At 32.8% G+C, this 14,389-nt stretch overlaps 1 protein-coding gene across 1 annotated transcript; it reads right to left on the bottom strand.

Annotated features, from left to right (window-relative positions):
* Positions 1–3,531: 3,531 nt before the first annotated feature.
* On the bottom strand, positions 3,532–9,714 carry LOC129903096 (ABC transporter G family member 15-like). The gene is made up of 9 exons (XM_055978585.1): positions 9,374–9,714; positions 7,611–7,690; positions 6,694–7,155; positions 6,461–6,583; positions 5,493–5,621; positions 4,866–5,150; positions 4,458–4,727; positions 4,262–4,369; positions 3,532–4,092 (listed from the first exon to the last, which is right to left on the bottom strand). The coding sequence occupies exons 1-9, from the start codon at positions 9,612–9,614 to the stop codon at positions 3,733–3,735; spliced, it is 2,058 nt and encodes a 685-aa protein (XP_055834560.1). The 5' UTR covers positions 9,615–9,714; the 3' UTR covers positions 3,532–3,732.
* Positions 9,715–14,389: the final 4,675 nt, after the last annotated feature.

The following is a 14,389-nucleotide window of genomic DNA, read 5'->3' as shown; positions in this document are numbered from 1 at the left end:
GATTTCCACTTTTGACATTTAAAATGCTTAGTTTAAACTATTTTTGCTTTTATTTCCGCATTTAGTGGTTAAGCTGACTTGTCCGGTGGGAAAGGATAAGTGTCATCACACCCGAATTTCGGGTAGTGACAATGTGATTCATGAATTTCCTGTGAGAGAGACTTGTAATACTATTTTACTTGTAATGCCTGCGTGAGGGGTTGAGTTGGAGGATTTGATCACACTTGAGTAATGAAATACTTTTAAAAGGGGGTGTCATTTATTTTACTATATTTCCTTCCCATCACTATATAATTGAGGGTATATGTCATGTTTAGGTTGGATTTTGAGAACTTTGAACCTTATATTACATGTTGAGTTGAATATTCCCTCCATGCCATATGTGTTGTGATGAATTCATCCTCCTTCTTCATATCATTGATCTTGAAAAGTTGAGAAATGTGGAAATTATTTTTGAGAAAGAAAAGGTGACACCTTTTTATATCCTTGACCACGAGCTAGGTGGCAAGTTTATGAGATATTGAGATTGTGATTTGGTATATGGACTGTGAGTCTCCCATGGGTCCTTTTCTGAAAGCCTTAGTTCGATAGGTGTATACGACAGGTTGTGCGACAGCCTTGATTCCATCATACCACCACATCATTGCATCATCTCAGTGCATGGCATGCATTGCTCTTTGAATTATTCGAATTATTAGATCATATGTGATATTGAATTGTCCCTATGTGTTCACTTTACTCACGCCGTTCTATATGAATTAGCGGCACCGATGATAGAATGAGACTTTTCTGTGTGCAGGTAAAAGCGTTCCTTAGTTTATTTCATAAGTTTGATTAGTTCCTTATACTCAGTCGGTCAAATCTACTAGTACATCTGGATTGTACTCACCCCTGCTTCTGTGTCACTTTTGATGCAGCTCCTAGCAAGGGTATTCCACACAACAGCTGATTTCCTCTAGCGGATAGTATCGTATCAGATTAGTGGTGAGATCATGTGTTCTGAATCGCCATTAGTTTTATCTTTTACTTTCAGTCTTTATTATTATTCGAAGACTTGTGATGTATTTTTGATTCGTTGTATTAGATGTTCTTTATACTTGTGACACCAGGTTTTGGAATATTTCTTCGTTATACTTCTATTCTTTTCATTTGTGGCTAGACTTTCCCTTTGGGAGTCTCGTATGTGATTTATTGTTAGGCTTACACATCAGGTTGGATTTTGGGATATGTATCATCATGACTTCGAATTTTGAGTTGTGACAAGAACTTCTGGTAAATTGAACAAATGGATAGTCTTAAAATATCTTAAATATTTGCCTTATGGATAAAGGTTAAAATTGTCTGAAGCGGAGGCTGTTTTAACAATATTTGTTAAGCGGGGCCAAAAAATCAAAACCACCCCTTATAGAAGCCATTTTTGTAAGATTATTCTTATGGAGGACAAAATATCAAGATCAACTCATCATAGGGACATTTCTGATGACCCAAGTAAAAAAGATGGAAAGAGTGGAGATGAAATTACACAAATTGCCATTCAAATGGATTGGTCTTTAATCCTTGCACTTAAGTAATTGAACTTATGCCTAGTGGAACATATGCTCTTTAAGTACAAAAGTCATGTGGTACATAACTTGTGGATATTATGATGCAAAAATATAAACAAAAAAAATTATTTTTTATGAGACAAAAGTAAAGACCAACCGAAAATTGGAGCAAAGTGCAAATAAATCGAGCTAACTAGGAAAGTCCCTTTTAGAAATGAGTCTAATTAGCGAGCTAACTAGGGCAATCCCGTTATTAGACGATATTTTTTTGTTTAATTGTGTCAATTGTCATGTGCAATATTTACTAGTCTGACTAATTTAGATTCGTATAGTTAAGTCCATTAAGAGAAAAAACACTTCTTATAGAAGAATTCTCTATTCATAGAGCTTGAACCAAAGACATCTGTTAAGGATGGTAGAACTTCAACCATCCTACCACACCTTGGTAGTATCAATATAAAAGGCATAATATATTATCTGTTAGTATGTGATGCATTGGTCATTGTATTATATTCCACAAACAACTAAGAGTCTGTTTGGAAAATCATCTGATAATTGGAATTGGAGTAATTACTACGATAGTAATTACCAATCTAGTAATTACACAACCTAGTAATTACGATGACCTGTTTGTTTGTCATAAAATAATTACAGTGTAATTACTAGTGTACTGTTTGGTTGCATTGCACAAGTATAATCATAAAGTTATATTAAATTTAAAAATAAAATTTAATTATCTAAAATTAAAATTTATATTAGACAAACAAGGGTCTTTATAAATGATATTAAATTAAATATATAAGATATGTATTTTCTTTTAAAAATATATTAATTAATAAACATATGTTCTTAAATAATATTATGAAAAATAATTGATTTATATATTCCAAATTAGTATATTTTAATTAAATTAATAAAAAAAAACTAAAAGTACAAAATTTCTATGAACATCATAAAAACATGTTTGACAAAAAAAATTAATATTATTAATATAATGTCATAAAATTATTAAACATTTGACAAAAAGATAATCTATCAAGTCTAACTAAAAAAGTAGCTTGCAATAAGAAATGTTGAGTCAATACTTCTAAAACAAATGAAACTGAAAATATAACATAAGTTTCAATTTCAAAATAATTTTTTTAACATATACTCTTATGTCAAATTTCAACATAACGTACATAATATGATTTAAAAGAAAAAGAAAATATAAGTGTATAACCTGATTCAACAATGAATTCTACTTTAATTTAAAATTTAAAATATTAACAAAATTATGCTAATGAAAACACATAAAAAAATTAAAAAATTAAAAAAATAAAAAATTGCATTGAATCACGTGAAGTAAAGGTTGAGAATAAGAAGGAAATGAAATATATATAATATAAAAAAAATATTTTTAGAAAACATTAGAATAATAAAAATAAAATAGAATTTAAAATAGTAAAAATAAAAAATAAGATAAAAATAAAAAATAAAAAATAAATATGTCAATTACACCAAATTACTGCTGATCAAGTAATTACATAGACAACCAAATACCAGGTGACTTTCCAAACAAGTCCTAAGATAAATATGGCAATCTAAGTGGTGCCAGAAATTTGATATAGTGAAACCTAATTTCAGAAGATTGTAGACACATTTATATGTACCAAAACATCCAAAAATATAGTCACATTTTCCAATACCATAAAGCTAAGGCAGGACAGACGGTTTGAAAAGAAACAACACAGCTAAAATATCAAGAAATTGATTTAATGTCTCTCAAAGACTTAGTGATAAAGAGCTAGTTGCTCGGACTCTTCAAAACTGTTATCGCACCTGTGTCAGATACTCCAAAATAACTAATTTTGAAGTATCTCACACACCCATTTGATATTTTTGAAGCCGAACAACATAGATGAAGAGAGTCCAGCTTTCTGCTCTAGGCAAGACATTCACCAACAACCAAACGTGCTAGTTAGACAAATAGTAATTTCAATTTAGGTAAAACAGCAAAAGAATGGACACTTGTATTGTATATATATCTGATGATTGATACATCAATTTGTCTGGCTCTTTAATGGAAGCAAATTTATTGTCATGGTTCAACAAAATGAAACCTCAAGGACAATTTAAGTTTAATTTTATGAACTTATGAGATATTATAAACAGTAATGAGATGACAACATCTTTGATTTTTATAGTTCTATGGGATTGGAGAACTAAGACCTTCTTGAGAAGACAATGACCTGAGAGTATGCTGCCTTTTTGAATAGGATAAAGATGGTTTCCTCTTGAATGACGGACGCCTTTTGAGTTGATGCATCGTTCTCTTGGCATACATTGATCGGAAAAATGGTGTAGCTCGCTCTTTTAGCTTGAGAATAATAAAGAATAGAAGCCTGTACATCACGATGAGGGCGTATAATGCAAGTAAATCCCACCATTTGGAGTGATCCAACGACAATTTGAACATGTTCGTGATCACATCTTCCCCTTTTAGTTTCTCTCCGCCAGGAATTAGTGGATCAAATACAAGTCCAATCATGTCATTCTTATATGATCCCTGCAAGAGTATTAAACATATCGTCTTCAATGAACTCGTCAAAACTATTATTAATACACAGAGAATCTGCTTTCAGTCTCCATTTTGTCCATAGATTATGTATGTGATAGATGTTATTGATGTAATTGATCTAGTTGCAAAACAGATTATATGCTGTTTTCATTGTTACCTGTAAACCCCATGCCCCGTAGCCAATAAATGAAATTGGATAGCGCCAAATTGGCTTGGGAAGATCTGGCAGCAAACGGAAGAATCCAGCAGTCATCATCATGATTCCCTGTATAAAACAACGCGACGAGTAATATTACTTGACAAGTGTAGTAGATAAAATAAGATGAGAAGTGTGCTAAGCAGTTGTAACTTACAAGCACACCAGCTCCTGTTATGATTCCCATTAAGAAGTTTGGAACAAGTGAAGCTACGATCATCATGCAGCTCTCAACAACAGCGATACAACCAAAAAGGTTTAGGCAGAAAAACACATAACGAAAGAATCTAGCCCGAAACACCATGTAATAAGTGATGGTCCCAGTGATGAGTGAGACAGCAACTAAGAATGGAAATGATGAGAGGAAGTTTGCCAATACGAAAGCTGCAACACCATAGTGCCCGTTAAGCCTTTCTTTGGTAAAAACCTGTAAAAATGAGATATAGTATCAGTCCAAAATGATTCAAAACTCGCGATAAAAACACTCACAAATAGCTGTCCTGTCTTGTACTTGGCGGTCGGATAAAGTTGTCTTCAACTGAAAATTAGGATCATAGATGTATACCTTCATTTCTTCTATGAAGGATGGAAAGCCTCCAATGGACATGAAAGTCATGTAGCCCGTGACAAATCCACCACAAGCTCCCCGAGCTAAGATTGCTGTGTAACTGGTGCCAACATCATAGAAGAGAGTGCCAACAGCAAAAGCTACAATGATATAAATTACTATGCGAGACCAATAATATCCCTTGTCTCTTGACATGTTTACAAATGATCTCCGCGTCAATGTCAAAAGTTGCTTTCCCCAACCAGCTTGACTTCCTTTTACTATTTCAATCTCAACACCTTGCTGCAAACAAAAGGATGCATTAGGAGCTCCTTCGATTGATGTTAATCATCATTAACAAAATGGTCATTGTCTAAAAGTATGTCAATGCTGTTAGAACAACAAAATGCATACCTAATGAAAGCATACTACATTACATTTCTTAACGCATTTTGTAGTTTGTCAACTCAATAAGACTGATATGGGAAGTATCAGCAAACATGAATCAAAATGTGTCTTTTAATGTCAGTTTGCAAGTTTAGTACAGCCTATATTTCAGTAGCTTCTATAAGAGAAATGCAGTAAAATAAAGAAAAGAGGATCACAATGAGTAATCACATATGAAGAGTGGGACAAGGAACTAACAGTGGCCAAGAGTTCTCGCATCCGTGACCTGGCCCTCGTTGCGTATGGTGAGTGCTTATATTTGCTGGCAAGCATTTCTTTTATTTCTGCTGTTGCCATGTTCATTAAGTAGTCACTTTTATGTGTTTCCTGCATAAAAAAACAAAGGTTGTCTCTCATGAGTATAAGGTTTAGAGAAAAGTATACACAAACTATACTGTCAAAAGTTGTATGAAAGTGGCTTTAGTCCCCAAGTTTCTGATTGTGACACATAAAACTGCACGAGTATTATCGTTAATCTTAAGATTTTTTGTATTGCCAACAGAAAAACTAGAAATCCACCACTTGAGTCCATAGGTTTTCAGTGTATTTGGGTCTGGAATCATAGTTCTTAAGTAACACGTCGAGCACTTTTAACTTAAAATTTTCCATTTATGTAACACCGAGTGTACTGGAACGAGGTAAACATATGTTGAAGGCTTTGCCAGTGCTTCATGTCACAAGATCATCACAAAACTATCATCAACAAGTCTAAATCCCGACACTTGAAAGGAATCAATTGCCAACTTCATTTTGAAGTTAAAAGCTGATATACTCCCTCCGTTTAAATTTGTTTATCTGGTTTTGACTTGACGTAGAGTTTAAAAAAGTGAAAGAAAGACTTTTAAATCTTGTAGTCTTAAACATGCCATATGAAAAGTTGAAATTAAATAGTTACCAAAAAAAGAAAGAGACCTTCATTTGTAAACTGACTAAAAAGGAAAGTAACACAAACAAATTGAAACAGACAGAGTAAAAGGCTGATATACAAATATTTACATCCATCAGCCACAGGAAAAGACTAATAAGAGTGGTCATAAGAGGAGACTGTATAGCTATAGTAGCAATTATTGAAGTGTGTGATCACCTCATTTAAAATTTTAAGTTGTGAGAAAGAGCTAGCACACTTTTTATTACTTAATTATATTGTGTTTCAACAGAAGTCGTACCCGGAGTCTTTGTGAGCCTTTTAGTGTGGCTGTGACAACGTCAAAGTCCGAATTAACACAACGTAGGAAATGATCGGATGGATTTCTCCTACTTGGACATGGAAATCCCGATTCAGCAAAGAACTGAAATATCAATAACAATATGTATAGGTTAAATTCAATCCTATCAGAAAGAACAATTGTAAATGTGCTTGTCTTCATTAAGAACAAATAATTTTTATTACGCGCCATACCTGTACTGCCAATTTTGCTTCTCCAAAATATACAGCCTCTCCACCAGACAACAGAAAGAGGTCATCAAACAAGGCGAAAACTTCACTACTAGGCTGATGAATGGATGAGATAACCGTTCTTCCATCGCGGGAAATATTTTTAAGAGCTTGAACAACAAAGAATGCTGAGGCACTATCAAGACCAGTGGTAGGTTCATCAAGGAAAAGTATACGAGGCCTTACAAGGATTTCAAGTGCAATGCTCAATCTCTTTTTCTCCCCACCACTTATTCCTCTTACTTGCCAATTTCCTACCAATCGATCAGCACAATCCCCTAGCCCCATTTCCATTATTGTTCCCTCCACAATATCGTTTACTTCTTCTTTCGTCATGCTAGTTGGAAGTCGAAGATGGGCTGAATAAGTAATTGTTTCTTTAGGTGTTAGAGTTCCCAACAGTGTATCCTCTTGAGTAACATAAGCCTGAAAAGTTCACGCGGCTCATCAGAAAGATAAAAGAAGTATACTTAGCATCCATGTGTACACATTATTTTCACTCAGACGATGGGGATGTTGTTCTTATCACATTCATATCCGTTAACTAGAAAATGTTCCTGATAATAGAAATGTGGTGTTACAAAGAGACAATTTGAAGTTTTATGTAGAATTCTTATGTTCATTGAGCGCTTTAAGGAAATTCTATAACTTCAACATGTTTATCATGTCTCACTCGTGGCAATATAGACGTGTTATTTCTAGAAAATGCCATACTATATTGGAACAAAAGATAGTAGGTGTGTAGATATTACATAGCATAGCACAAGTACACGTCCTGCTTAAGCGAAACAGGACGCTTCTGGCAAAGATTGAGAGTGCAAATGTTAGTGCCTAAATGTGATAGTGTATGACAAGTTAAAGGCTAAATCAGAATAGCTTACAACAACACCATAGTCCAACCTCCTCTTCTTCCCATTGAGAAGGATATTTCCAGTCATTACAACGTTCCTCGACAGTCTACCTGCAGTCCAAACCAAGATATGTATGATTTAGCAAAGTGTGGATGTAGTATATAATCATAAGAAGTGAATTTCATTCCCCTTTTTATCACTTCCAACAAATAAATTCAGAATTTGGATTGACTTGCATGCAAACATGCACATTTCACAAAAAAACATTTTTAATTTGTACATATCTTATTGGTATGGCAACAAAAAGTAGAAGTTAAAGAAGGGAGTAGATAAAAAGGAGATGATAAGAGAATTCTCAAGGCTCTAGCTAAGCCTAAGAGTACAGAGATCAATACATCACAAAAAGAAAAGATACTCCCTCCTGTTTCAATTTGTTTGTCTGGTTTTGACTTTGACACAGAGTTTTAAGAAAGTAAACAAATTTTTGAATCTGATGGTCATAAACTAAAAATGTGTAGAATGTACCAAAAGGTTCTTTATATCTTGTACTCTTAAATAACATGCCATATTGAAAATTAGAATTAAAGAGTTGTCAAAAAAGAAAGATGTATTCTTTTTGAAACGGACTAAAGAGGAAAGTAAGACAAACAAATTGAAAACCTATTAATTATCAATAACCAAAGGGGTTAACTTGGCTGCAATATCCTTTTGACAAGCAAGGTGCTTGAATATATACAAGAAAATTTGCAAATACTTGACCATGAAAACTAGATTTATGTTCTTATATATTTTTTTATTTATCTATAGCTATTGGTATTCGCCCATATTTAGCCTTGGATTGCCTAATTTGGGATGCATTCCCAAACAACGTGATTAATAGACAACGCCTCATGGTGCAACATGGTTGGGCACAATGGGGCTCTCACCCTTTCCGAATATGTTCTTATAAACCAAAATACAATATGAAAGGGAATGCCCATTTTTCTCTAACGTAAGAACACTTTAACACAAACAACATAATTAAATGTGAAAAATACAGGTTTAATATCCAGTATTCTTATTTTCCAGATAAAGGGAGAAAAAAATAAATAGAATTTTGTCAATTTTAAAGCTTAATGAATGGTCCCTCTACCCAACGTAACTACCCCTGCCGACATTTAATTAAAGGGCATCTCAATTTTACTTTAGTCATTACATATTATTTACCTACAGATCCGCAAGTACAAATAATCTCTCACGATTACTTATAAATTGAATAGAAGAAAATGAAATTTTTAGATATTTCATGTGTAAAAATGAACAATCTACGATAAAAAGGACATAAACTTAAAAACAAATTTGTAAAAAGCTACAAAATCAAATCTCCAGATCTGCAATAATAGATATGTTTATTCAAGTATTTCCACATGAACCCTTTATAGAGAAATTCAGTCCTTCAAATTAACCAAAAAAAAGGGTTAAAAATGGGACATAGGGAGCATTGGATTTTATTCAACTAGAAATGTACATCCCTTTTTTTTTTCACAAATGTTATTCTTGATCAAAATTAGGGCAGACAAGTATGCAACAAAATAGGAAACAAATTAAAAAATTTAAAAACTGCCAAAAACAAACAAATACACAGAAAAGCTCAAACATATTCCATAACTATTGGAGATTGACCACGATTTAGGTAATTTCTTTCTATTTGTCTAAACCTTGAAAATGATGTAATCCGAATCCAAGATATAACAAGCACGATTAATTAATTCAAGTAATCTAAAATAAAATAATCAAAGTGCACATAAACTAACCTGCTAAAGTATCAAGAAGTGTAGATTTTCCAGAACCAGAAGGACCCATAATAGCCATAATTCTACCAGGTTCAGCATAACCACTTACTCCATGTAACAACTTCTTAGTTGGTCCATGCCCAAAATTTGGTAACATTACTGTTAAATCTTCCCATACCAAATATGCAACTCCTTGACTATGCATTACACCTTTCTCAATATCACTACTACCACTTGGCACCTCTATCTCCATTCCATCCATCCCCAATCCAAACAAAAAAATCTCAAAAAATATATTAACAAGATTGATTTGTCATAAAATGATGATGACTATAATGATCAGTACAAAAAAGTGTAATATATGGAGTTAGATAATGGGCATTATGGCAAAGCTTTTATGTCAAAGGGGGATAGGTGGGAAGTAAGGGAAATTAATGTGATGGGGTCCAATTTTTGGTACTAGCTATTACAATGCATGGAGTTTACAGTTGCAATAAATACATTAATTGTTGCCGCCTAGCTTGGACTTTTTTGTTTTATTTATTTATTTATTATTATTATTATTATTATTATTATTATTATTATTATTATTATTATTATTATTATTATTATTATTATTATTATTATTATTTGTGTGTGAGATAGTTTTCATACTTGTCCATATTTTGGTCCATTATTTGCCTTGATGTGTGCTTTCAACAACATTTTTAAATGAAAAATAAATGCTGCAGGAAACTTTATTAATTGATGAAAAAATATGGTATGGTATACGTCCTTCGGTGGATCTAGGAATACCTTTTTCCATGTTATAATATCTTATTGATTAAGCATTTGCGTTTAAATATTTATACTGTTATCACCCCTAATCATCATACTATATTAAAAGTTGTCATGAAAAGACCCTAGGTGCAAAATTGATCAATTACAAAAATATTCAATAAAGTTGAATGATATTTTAATTGGGGTTCTTAAGAAAATATATATTTGACAATTTTTTTCAATTAAAATGATCGTATGTACATGTAATGTATCAAAATTATGTAGAAATAATATATAACTGTGTAAATATAATATATAATTATGTATCAGATACATCTATATACATTGTTAACTATGTATCGATATTATAGAAATATATAAAATCGGCATTAAATTGGGCAGTCAATCTTGCTTTTAATACTTTAACTTTACGGACGTTCATTTAACTCCCCCCCCCCCCTTCTTGTTTGAAGTATAATAAATACCACCCTAAAATTCAAATATCACCCTCACAATGTGATATATCCACACTGCAAAAATGTTATATATAGTTACGAAACTATTAGCTATGACATAAAATCTGTCACCAATTGTTCACTTTTTATGACGAAAATTATATTTCGTATTTAAATATATGAAGCACACTTTTAGTGACAAAGTATAAAATTTCATAGTAAAGTTTTATCAACTAAAATTTTCCACCAAAAAATAAGTTGGCGCCATTTATTGAGTATTTTAGTGACAAATTTAAAGTTATCAGTGACACATTATTTTGTTATTAATGATGTGCCCAATTTGTGACGAACCTTAGTTTATCCTAAAATTAGTTAAATTTTGAACACAAAAATCTTTTGTCAGAAAAAGAATGTTGACACAATAGGGACAAATTATAATTTGTAGTTAATCATTGTATAATTTAGCCACAAAATTTCAAATTTAACTCTGACCTTAGTTTTTGTTACTAATATAGTTCACACAATTATTGATGATTGTATTATTGTCTATTTAACCAACAATTTTGTCACTATAAAATTTTGTCACAAAAATATAATTTTCAAATGACTACGACTTAAATTCATAGTTAAATGATGCAATTATTGGCTAAGGAAAAATTTCTTAGTTATTAATTGAAAGATCATTAATAATAGACATCTTTGCTCCAAATATAGTAAAAATAATAAAAAAAAAAGCGGTCAATAAACATTCACCATATAAACATATTTTTTCTGAAAATATTAAAGTGTGCTGCAGAGCGTCATAGACCAATATCAAGTAATTAAAAAAACAACAAAATAATTTGAATAAAAGAAAAAATAGAATCAAAGTTTCCAAACCATCAAAAGCCTTAACAAGCTTGGAAATATTTTGTCATACCCATGGCCAATAAAAGTGTTTGACAAAAAATACTTACCTAAATTCATTAAAACAGTTATAGCTAACAAAAGTCACATGAGTATATGTCTGGAACTATGAAAGAAATCCTAAAATCTAATGCAAGGGAGTTAATAGGGATATAAGGCACCATAAACAAATATAACACTAAACAAACTGGATTATCTGAAAGAAATATTTGGATAGATATTGAAGGTGGAAATGACAAAATTTCTTTTTCATTGTGAAAGCCAAAGTCAATTAATATTAAGGATGTCTCACTTTTAAAAAATGAACTTTGTCACTGTCACGACCCCGATCCGCCGTGATCGTCACTCAAACTAACCCCTTGATGGGAGAACCATTACAACAGCCCAATAATTAACAAACGCACTAGATAACAAGGTAAGAATGCAGAATCAGTCTTAATTAAAGAAATAAGTTCGAGTCCCAATAAACTCAGAAAAATCTACTCAACAACTTAAACATGCGGAAACATCCTACAAACTGAAACTCAATCGTACCAAAACTCTAACAAACATTAAGTGTAAGAAAGGAAATACAATTCTCAAAGAAAATCATTAAAATAACACTAATGTCTGAACATCTAAGTCCCGAAAGAAGGACTAGAATAAAAGAGAGAGTTCATGGCAGCCTAACGAATAGCTCACCTTTGAACTCGAACCCTACCACTCCTTTAGGCGAGATCTCTCCACAGCCGGCTGAATATTTCCTGTACTCAAGAAAGGCAGAATAAGTGTAGTACCAGTACACAAAATCAATAATGTACTGGTAGGATCACGCGGCTAGCCAGTAAGCGAGTCATAGACAACTAAACCCAACATAGTAAGCACATATATACATAATAACTTAACTATTTTTATCTCAAATAGTATTCAGCAAGATCACAGTTCATCAATTCCAATATCATGAATTTTCACATAAGGGTCCTCTCATGGGACATGCAAGCACTTAATTTGTGTCGGAACGTGACACTCGATCCAAATGTGTGTCGAAAAGTGACATCCGATCCAATTATGTGTCAGAATGATACACTCAATCCAAACATACAAAGCAACCACAATTACATTCAATAGTCAATATTATGTCATCAAGAACAGGTTCAGCACAAAACAGGCCAGTAAGTGATCATTTCACATAATTTTTAGCATGCTTCCCTATTCATATACACATATGCATACAATAAAGTAATTTAACAAGTACATGAAACCCATAATAAAACAAAACCATCACCTACCTCGAATTCGAGCTTTAACAACTCTAAGGTGTAAGAGTTTTTCCTTTCTGGGTTCGTTCCGCTTGTTCTTGGTCTAAAACAGTAAATACATATAAATGATCAACAAAATGGCCTAACTAATATGAATAATAACACCATTCTCATCCTAGGCCAAACCCATTATCCTAACCCTCATTCTAGAGCTACTTTCCGCTGTTAGTTTTCAAGCTAAAACCCTCCCTCAAGATCACCCACCATAGATTATGGGTTCTAAGAATCAATTTACAAGTTTAGGGAGTAAATTACTTACTTTTTGCACAAATTAGGGTGAAAACCAATAGAAAATCGCCCTAGGTCATTTCTGATCTTTCAAGAACGAAGTGGAATGAAATAAACCCTTTTGGGGTTTTTACTGTCTTAACTCTGCAACTGTCCCGCCATAGCGCGACCATCCTACTCTGGCGGGTTGCACAACACACCCTCATATCATGGCATCTTAAATCATACCCTTCACACCAAATCAAATTTTGAGAGTTTTACTCACCCAAATATGATTCCACGAAGCTGTAAATGCTCCGTATCGTCTTGTCTATCAGTTAACTAAATCAGATTACTGATTCGATGCCCCACCTATCACAAGGTCACTCTAGACCTCACTTGACTCAGAATTCATCTCTGGCCTAGGTTAAATTTTTTCAAAGTTATTACCCGAAGTTTTTTGGTTCAAATTCCTTTCCCATTATCCATAAAGATGGGGACATGTCTTTACAGTCGCTATCCGATTTCTTGAATCATGATGACACCTACTATGACCCATCAGTAAGTAAGTCGATCCATATCTCTAAATTACAAGTAATGGAATTAAGGGTATAAACTAAACCAAAGTATCCAACTTACAGGAAATAAATAAGCTTTAGGCGAAAGCAAACCAAAATAAAGATTCCGCCCAAAACCTGAAAATCACAGGTACAAAGCTACTACACTCTGCATCTGTTTTCGTGATGCAGGTTTGAGCACCAGCTATCAGCGTTGAGATCGAGCCTGCAACAATCTGATTCGAAGATGAGGGTGAGCACATGGCATTCTGAACTTTACCTGTGTCCTTTTGTATATAGTGACTAGTCTTTTGCTTTTTGAGACAAATCTTTATTTTTGTGGTCTACTTTTGGGACTTAAAAGTATAGTTGAGACTTACTCCAGAAGCATGAGAATATACCACAAACGTTTTTACATTTCTATAAAGGATTGTTAGGGTCTTTAGCTACTAATATACTTAGCTTGGATATAAATATGATGAGGAAGGGAATTTGTCTTACTATCCAACAAGAAGCTAAGATGTGAAAGATATGTGTAGCAGAGTGACTCTATCAATGAGGATCTCTTTGACATTGATGATAACAAAGGTTATAGAATAGATGTATTCAAAATCATGTTTTTTAGAAAAAAATTTGTAGTATTTTTGGTAGAAACGTCTACTTTGACGTTCAATCTTTTTTTAAAAAAAAAAAAGAAAGAAAAACAAGATGCTAAAAGCAACTTAACAACACTATGGTCATACTCGTACATATATACCTTAATTCACTCACCCAACATAGTGAGGGATCTTAGGTGTTATATCTGAAAAAGACGATTTAAAATTAATTTCAACTTTATAGAGAAAAAATCAATTT

The sequence above is a fragment of the Solanum dulcamara genome, chromosome 9 (genome assembly GCF_947179165.1).
Source record: "Solanum dulcamara chromosome 9, daSolDulc1.2, whole genome shotgun sequence".
NCBI lineage: Eukaryota > Viridiplantae > Streptophyta > Magnoliopsida > Solanales > Solanaceae > Solanum > Solanum dulcamara.
The sequence above is the reverse complement of the archived record's forward strand: the minus strand, read 5'-3'. Positions and strand labels throughout refer to the sequence as shown.

Excerpts from the sequence above, each read along its gene's own strand:
- LOC129903096 (XM_055978585.1), bottom strand. The coding sequence starts at position 9,614 with ATGGATGGAATGGAGATAGAGGTGCCAAGTGGTAGTAGTGATATTGAG. Across the intron at positions 6,584-6,693 it reads AAGCAAAATTGGCAGTACAG|TTCTTTGCTGAATCGGGATT; the intron begins GTATGGCGCGTA and ends TTGATATTTCAG. Across the intron at positions 4,728-4,865 it reads CCTTCATAGAAGAAATGAAG|GTTTTTACCAAAGAAAGGCT; the intron begins GTATACATCTAT and ends TCATTTTTACAG.